General features: G+C 46.6%; 1 protein-coding gene across 2 annotated transcripts; it reads right to left on the reverse strand.

Moving 5' to 3' along the window:
• Positions 1 to 728: 728 nt before the first annotated feature.
• fgf8a (fibroblast growth factor 8a) lies at positions 729 to 7,524 on the reverse strand. 2 transcript variants are annotated; one of them, XM_069724419.1, is made up of 5 exons: positions 7,096 to 7,524; positions 6,939 to 6,975; positions 5,926 to 6,073; positions 3,853 to 3,959; positions 729 to 1,822 (listed from the first exon to the last, which is right to left on the reverse strand). In XM_069724419.1, exons 1-5 carry the CDS (start codon positions 7,125 to 7,127, stop codon positions 1,538 to 1,540), a joined length of 609 nt encoding a protein of 202 aa, XP_069580520.1. In that variant the 5' UTR covers positions 7,128 to 7,524; the 3' UTR covers positions 729 to 1,537. The 2 variants fall into 2 exon arrangements, with proteins under 2 accessions (XP_069580520.1, XP_069580519.1); XM_069724418.1 differs by having other exon boundaries at positions 5,926 to 6,106.
• Between the last annotated feature and the right edge of the window lie 412 nt (positions 7,525 to 7,936).

Genomic DNA, 7,936 nt, shown 5'->3' on the forward strand with positions numbered 1-7,936 from the left:
ATCCCTCATTCATTAGAAAAGAAGATTCAAGAAGACCTGTTTTTGGGGGCGTGTCTGTTTGATTGACAGGCCTGTGGTGCAGTCAGGTTACAGCTATCGGTGGGCGGGACGTAGTATCGTCAGGTTTCCGATCAGATCGGTCAGATCCACCGCTGGCTCCTCCCCCAGCTCGTCCAAATATGGTCACTTCCTGCTCCGAACCGCTCCGAACTAGCAAAGATGGTGACGGACAGAATCTGAACTGGAGGATTCATAATGTTCACAAACCAACGATGACATCACTGATGGTTGATGACATCACTGATGGATGATGGTTGGTTATGACAAAGCTGGAATTCAGATGTAGTTAGCCTAGCTGAGCATAGACTGCTAGAAGATGGAAATAGCGGCAAACACCGGTGAACCTCAAAACATGGGGTGTGTTGGTTTAATCTGTACAGAAACAAAGGAAGTGTTTCGATTCCGTCTTGTGCCGTCCACACATCGAGAAATAGTTCAGAGGTGTGAAATGTACTTTCCAATAAACTTACAGTCAGTGTTGCAAACAGTTTTCAGGCTTGTTGGAACATTTTATATTAAAATGGATTTACCGGAAAAAAAAACAGAAAAACCAGAGCAGCCAATGAACAGGTGCCAGGTCGCTCAACAGGCTCGGTACAGCTGCAATGGATTTACATACAGCATAAAGGTGGTGTGTAACTTTCACAAACGGGTCCCAAGCAAGCAGGTACCAAACAAGAGTTTAATATCAGTATTCTAATGTACATTTATTACACATTTTAAATAAATATTCCATCCTTAAAATTATTTTACACATCCTCAAATAAAAATATATTTATATATGTATCAAAACAGACATTCAGAGGGGCGACGAGAGCACACGGGGTGGAGGGGGAGGAGGGCGTGTCCGGGGACTCCTTACACTTCAATGTACACAGGAAACAGTCAAAGCAGGAAACCTGTGATTATCAAATATAGCTGCCACGTTGTTCCATCGGATGCTCCTGAAGCTCTTGTCTGCTTGAGCTGTGCGAGGAAGACGCCGAGCGGTCCCGGTCGGGATGCAGCCCGCCGCTCTCCAACACAGTGTGGGACAGTTTGTGTCTCTGAACGCAGCGTTCCCTGGCAGTGCGGCCAATCAGGGCCCTTCAAGTCTTCTTGAGCAGCAGGTGAGAGTCCAAACGAAGACTCCACTGGTCAAAATGACACACAATAAACTACACAACTACCAACATGTCCCCGATGAGTCCCATCACGAGTCATGAGCATCTAAAAACAAACTCTTCTTCCTTGTTTAGTTTTTTTTTACTAAAAGTCTGGAGTACAAAAATAGATTTCTTGTATTTTTTTGTCTATTTACAGCTTTTTTTTTTTTTTTTTTTTTTTACTTCGAGAAAAATAGGAAACAAACTACTTATTAAGATATCATAATGCTGAGCATAAAAAACGTCTCTGGAGGTTTTGTTTGGAGAGAAGAGGAGTGTGCGTCAGTCAATCTCTCACTTCCTCCTCCGTCTCTGGTTCATCGTCCGCCTCCTCAGCGCTCCGATGAGTACCGCGTACGTTTAGTCCTTTGACTGAAGGGGTAGTGGATGAAGTCGAAGGGCCGGTGGTGGCTGGCGTGGGCCGGCTGCTGCCCCTTCGGCAGCCTCTTCATGAAGTGGACCTCCCGCTGGTGCTGCCGCGTCCGCGAACCTTTCCGCGGCCGCCCACGGCGGGTGAAGGCCATGTACCAACCCTCGTAGCGGGCGTTCCTCAACGCCGTGTAGTTGTTCTCCAGAACAATCTCAGTGAAGATGCAGTCACGGCCCTGTCCGTTATTCTGTACACACACACACACACACACACACACACACACACACACACACACACACACACACACACACACACACACACACACACACACACACACAGTCAGCAGGATGTTCAAAGAAAAGAGAAAGTCTTTGCTGAAGATTTACAGATGGGAAATATCATCAGATGTATAAAGACTTCCCTGTGTAGCCTGTCACCTGTACTCTCACACACACACACACACACACACACACACACACACACACACACACACACACACACACACACACACACACACACACACACACACACACACACACACACACACACACACACACACGCCCCCCCCCGTTCATGCAGCATATGCTACAGTCATTACGGATCAGAGAAAGGGGGATGACAGTAAGCGATGACTCTTCTCTCCCTTCAGAAAAATTCCCAGCAGCCCTTGTGGGTCAGTCTCTGCAGCAGGACACACCTCCCACCTCAAAGCCTCAATCAGGGTCACTTTCACTCCAGGTTTGATCTCCTGTTGCATGTGTGGTTCAATCTGCTTCCTTAAGCTGCTATCCTTAAATCCACCTAACGCCCCTCTGGATCACCGGAGACCGTCACAGAGGAGACGGGGTGGACGTAAAGGTGTGTGAGGTGTGTGAGGCGTGACCTCCAGGTGGTGATCATCAAGTCAAACACACGGTACGCTTTCCATCAGCGACAACATGTACAGTAAGGTGACCTGAAGCAGGATGGAGTGGACGCAGTGTGCTGGCCTACTGTAACAAGCTCCCCCCTTCTTGGACAAAAGAGTGTGTTAAAAATAGTCATGGTACACACACACACACACACACACACACACACACACACACACACACACACACACACACACACACACACACACACACACACACACAGTTAGTTCATTCTCTTTCTGTGTACCACACACACACACACACACTGGGGCTGGTGGCTTGGGGCAGATGGTGTTCGAGGCAGGGTGCTGGGTGGGTGGAGGGGTGTGTGTGTGTGTGTGTGTGTGTGTGTGTGTGTGTGTGTGTGTGTGTGTGTGTGTGTGTGTGTGTAGGGGGGGGGCAGAGAGGCTGGCAGCTCTGTTTATTAGCAGTCACAGTGAGAGAGAAGCACCGAGATAGACTCGGCCTCTAACACACACACACAGCATCGAATACACATCTGACACACACACACACACACACACACACACACACACACACACACACACACACACACACACACACACACACACACACACACACACACACACACACACACACACACCTGCAGCCCCGGGTGTGAAGGCTACGACCGTCACACACCTGATAGCAGCTTCCAAACACGCTGATGAGAATTGAACCACCTGAGAGCTGCTCGTCTTCCTTCAGTCACGACGACACTGAACGATAAACTACAGAAACACAACTCAAACCAAACCGCTGGATGATTGAAAATCACTTTTAAACTTTTGTTATCGTCAACAAATCAATGAGTCAGTCCCCCCCCCCCCCCCCAGCTGTATCTGTGGCACTCAGTGCTTTAAAACAGCTCACAGATATGTAGTTTCATTTGTAAAAGAGGTCATTAAAACAGGTGGGAGTTGTAGTTTTTATGTCAAATGTTACTGGAACGTGTTCCTCTTACCAATATTTGGCTGCTCTTCCCGGCAGGATCGATTCATTGTTGTTGTTTTTTTGTGTTTTTAATGCGATTTGTTGACACTCGTAAAATAAAGAATATCCAAAAAACTCTCCTTCCACCTGCTGTGTGGTGATTTCTGCTCACAGCCACACGGTCAGAAACAAAGTCACTGGGCTTCTTTTTCACTTTTGAGCCTAGTTTTTTTTTTTTTTTTTTTTTTAAACTTTTTGGATTAAGGGCTGACGGATGATTTGAATTTTTAACAAATTGACTAAGTTTTCCCACTGCTCCTCAGGTCCACGAGACAAACTGTGCTGCTACAGCCGTTGACACTTTGACCTCAGCTACAATAAGCCAGACAGCCTTTTGCCTCTGCTTCAGTTGCTTCAGACCAGCTTTTGTCCTCACCTTGCCGATGAGCTTCCCCCTCTTGTTCATGCAGATGTAGAAGCCCGTCTCAGCTCCCTTGATGCGCACTCGGCTCCCAAATGTGTCCGTTTCCACGATGAGTTTAGCTACAAATTAAAAAAATAAAAAGATTTCGGTTAACAGGTTTTAGTCTAAAATCCTTCAAACATTAAAACCTGCATGAACACAAGATCATCAAACACACGCAGAAATGCTTGAGTGTCTTTCCAAGCATGCATAGTCTCCCTCTCACACACACACACACACACACACACACACACACACACACACACACACACACACACACACACACACACACACACACACACACACACACACACACACACCACTAAACCTATGGGACCATTCCTGGGGATTTATGCAAGCAGAAATTCTGCAGAATGATAAAACCACGTGTCTCCTGATTCTTTGAAAGCTAAAGAGGCGATCCTGGCAGGTCCATTAAGAATTCCTTTTCAGATAAATCTGCATTGACCTCACACATAAAGCTGCACATTTATCTCTATATCCTGAAAAGGACTGAAAGACACAGGAAGTACGGACCGTTCACAGAGCAGGACTTTGTGGAACTTTGTGCATTTATTAATCAACAAGAAAAGAAAAAAAGGAGAAATCAGTTTGAACTGCTGCAGTGAAACACTTCACTGTTCATCTACCAGCTACTTCTAGTTTGCAAAGACGTGAATCCACAGCACTAAAAACCAACAGCTGTATTAATCTGATATTAATTCCAGGTTAACCCACATTATCTCATAAAAATGGTGACTGCAGGGTGACTGAGGGTCCTCCAGCCAGCCACTGACTAACCACTGCACGTCTCCAGCTGCAAGTCAGAGGCAAACAAACACACACACACACACACACACACACACACACACACACACACACACACACACACACACACACACACACACACACACACACCTCTCTGACTTCAGGTGACCTGCCTGGTTGGCTCATACCTGCACACGTTTACATCCTGTAACATCATCCAACCTCATGTTTGAGGCGGTGAGCAGACGTCCTTTACTCTAAATACAACAAAGACTGCAGCAGCAGAGCTCAAAGAAGCCTGTTCGGGCCTGAGACTGGATGGATGGGGTTGAAGGTGGGGGTGGGGGTGGGGGAGTAGCTATGCAGGAAATGTTAGAGAGGCAGAAGTAGGATGACTTCTAATGGGTCTTCCAGACCTGCAGGATCTCTGGAGGATCACCTCTAGCACCATCTACAACCCAGCGGACAGTTTCTCTGAGCTCCTGCTGCACACTGGGATCACAAATGGTGCAGAGGATGACCCCGTCCACCGGTCAGCTGCTGCGCTGCAACGCTGCCGACGGCTTTCACTTCTACTTCTTAATTTAAGCATCTTAAAATAGGACAGAAATCTTTTGATGAACGGGTTTTCATTCTACAAACTCTGCCAGTGAACAGAAATACATTCATTCATTGTACTTAATGTAGAAAAATAAAACATTCAAATGAAATATGGGATTTTTTTTTTTCCCCCTTCATATCTCAAACATATTGCAGCCACATTTCACTATTTTAAAGATGTAAGAATATTAACCCTGATGGTTGTTAGGAGAAATAATAATCATGATCTTTAAAAAAAAAAAAATATTACATTTACAAGTAGAAAGTAATGCAGGAAATTAAACAGGGAAACTTGTTAAAATATATTTAAAAAAATAAGAATGAAATATCCTAGATTTGCAGACGGAGAGTGTGATAAGGACATTTTTTTGTTTTGTGTATTTTTGTCTTCTTTTTTTTCTGGCGGGTGAAGTTTAAATTCAAATCTGAAATGTCCGCTGAACGGACCCTGAAGTCAACACATGGAAAATAAACATGAGATTAAATCAATCCAATTTATTCTTATCATTTTATTAAAAAAAACTACAAAATGTGAATTTTTTTTTTTTGGGGGGGGGGAACTAAAATGTATAAATTGCGTCAGCTCCTCGGTGGGAAATGAAACCGGCAGCTTTTAGAGAACACTTCGGTGTTTCAGAAGCAGTTTGTGTCTTCATTGACCTGCGGGGCTTCTCTTACCGTGCACATCTCCATCGTCGGCCATGGCGTTGATCTTCTTGTTGGGCAGGACCTGCACGTGTTTGCCGCTGGTCCGGCTGTACAGCTGGTAGATCCGGATCAACCTGCGGCTCACGCGGTCCGTCACTTTGCTCTGCTCGCTTACATGCTGCGTGAAATTAGGCGGGGACTGATTGGTTACCTGTCAGAAATTAGATGGCATCACAATCATCATCAGTCCGCGTCCATGATTCGTTTACTTATTTGTGTATTTCTAATTTTTTAACTGACAATTAGAGAGAAAAATAATCCGGACTCCGGTTCTGAGATTGTCTTTGGTTTACTGAAATTATATGAGGCATAAAAACAGAGGGAAAGGAGATTCTAACGCAGGAACAGCTTGTTGTTGTTTTTCCCTTGTGACAAGTGTAACAATTTCCAGAGGAGCTGCTGCCAAATGAAATTAACAGCTTCCAAAAAGACGCACGGTGTGATTACAGGTTGTGCGTACAGGAGAATGTGCGTACAGGAGAATGTGCGCCACAGCGCCGAGGAGAGAAAACGCGTCCTTCTCTCTCCGGTGTGAACTAATACAACATCCTTCACTTTAATCGGAGTCCCCGTTTATTTCTCTCTTTCTGGGGTCTCTGTCCGCCGCGCTGTGATGGAATGAATGAATGAATGAATGAATGCTGCTGATGGAAACATTTTTCCACAAGACTCTCGAGCACGTCCCCCTGCCCCGGTGATCCGTCTGTGCCCGCGCGTCCGGTGCCAGGGCCGGTATGTTCATCAGCAACCTGCCAGCAGGCCGCGCGCCCCGCCGCACCATGGGAGCCATCCGATACTGTTGTATCACATAATGTGATGATGATCCCTCACCTTTCCTCCTCGCGCTGTTATGGCGCGGTGCTTTGACTGCCATATGTTTCTTTAAACTCATATCTTTATTTAAACGGATCCTTATTTTAGCGGCCAAAGTAACAAATAAACACGATTAAACATTTACAAAAATAATAAAAGCAGTTACATACCTGAGCGTAGTAGCAAAACGCAAATAAGTGTAGAAACCTGCAAAAAAAGAACAAGAAAAAAGAAAAGATTAGCACGGGGGAAATTGGTTAATCTGGAGCTGCGTGGCGGAGCATTGACAGCGCGTGAAGAGTGGGAGTGAAGGAGGAAAGCACTCACAGATAGCTGAGTCTGGATGGGATGGGTCGCATGTTGGATGGAGGTGAAGACTTCTTCCAATAAATTCTGACGAGGATCCGATCAGAGCTGTAAAGGTCCAGCTGATCTACAAATCACACCACCAAGTCCACGGATCTCACCGAAATCCACACCGAGAGGTCAGAGGTGCCGACGGAGAGGAACCATTCTTCATCAAACCTGAGTCCGTCAGGAGAACTCCTGCTCGACCATTAACGACCATTCATCACTGAAGCTGACCTGCCTGCTTCTATCAGGAGATGCACGAAGTCTACAAGCAGAAGCTGCGCGTGGAAGTTTTTTGGGGTTCTTTTTTTACAAAGCAGCTCGTGCGCGCTGTCGGAGTATTCCTCCTGGACTGTAATCCTCCTGCTGCTCTTCAGGTGTGTGGAGGAGACTCGCTGCTCCTCCTCGCTCTCCTCGCTGCTCCTCAGTCTCGTGGCTCGATACTGTTGTTGCTCCTCTCGGCTGAGGTCGGACTGCAGGCAGGACGCTCCGTCTCTCCTCTCTCTGCTCCCATCCCACACCGCTCCGCGCTCACACACCCCCGGTTAAAATGGCAGGCTGATCTGCTAAGAACAAGCCCCCTTTTCCTACAGAACAAAAGACACCCCCAGCCCCTCTCTCCCCTCCCTCCTCCTGATTTAAAACATCTCTTCACCTGAGGAGCGCTCCACACTTGGTAGGGGGAGAAGGGGGAGAAAGGGGGAGAAAGGGTGCCAGGACAGGCCCGGGCAGCTCCGCGCGCGCCGCCACCACAACTCTGTAAAAGCACTAAAAGGACACAACGAGCGCTCTCAGTGATGATACACACATCAGCTGC

The sequence above is a fragment of the Brachyistius frenatus genome, unplaced genomic scaffold (genome assembly GCF_029030835.1).
Source record: "Brachyistius frenatus isolate BFR_SWC_R1_liver_20210118 unplaced genomic scaffold, ASM2903083v1 Contig_376, whole genome shotgun sequence".
NCBI classification, from domain to species: Eukaryota; Metazoa; Chordata; class Actinopteri; family Embiotocidae; genus Brachyistius; species Brachyistius frenatus.

Coding starts and splice junctions, on each gene's coding strand:
- fgf8a (XM_069724418.1), bottom strand. CDS start 7,127: ATGCGACCCATCCCATCCAGACTCAGCTATCT. Junction 6,976..7,095: donor CCATCCAGACTCAGCTATCT/GTGAGTGCTTTC, acceptor CTTTTTTTGCAG/GTTTCTACACTTATTTGCGT. Junction 3,960..5,925: donor CGACGATGGAGATGTGCACG/GTAAGAGAAGCC, acceptor TTTAATTTGTAG/CTAAACTCATCGTGGAAACG.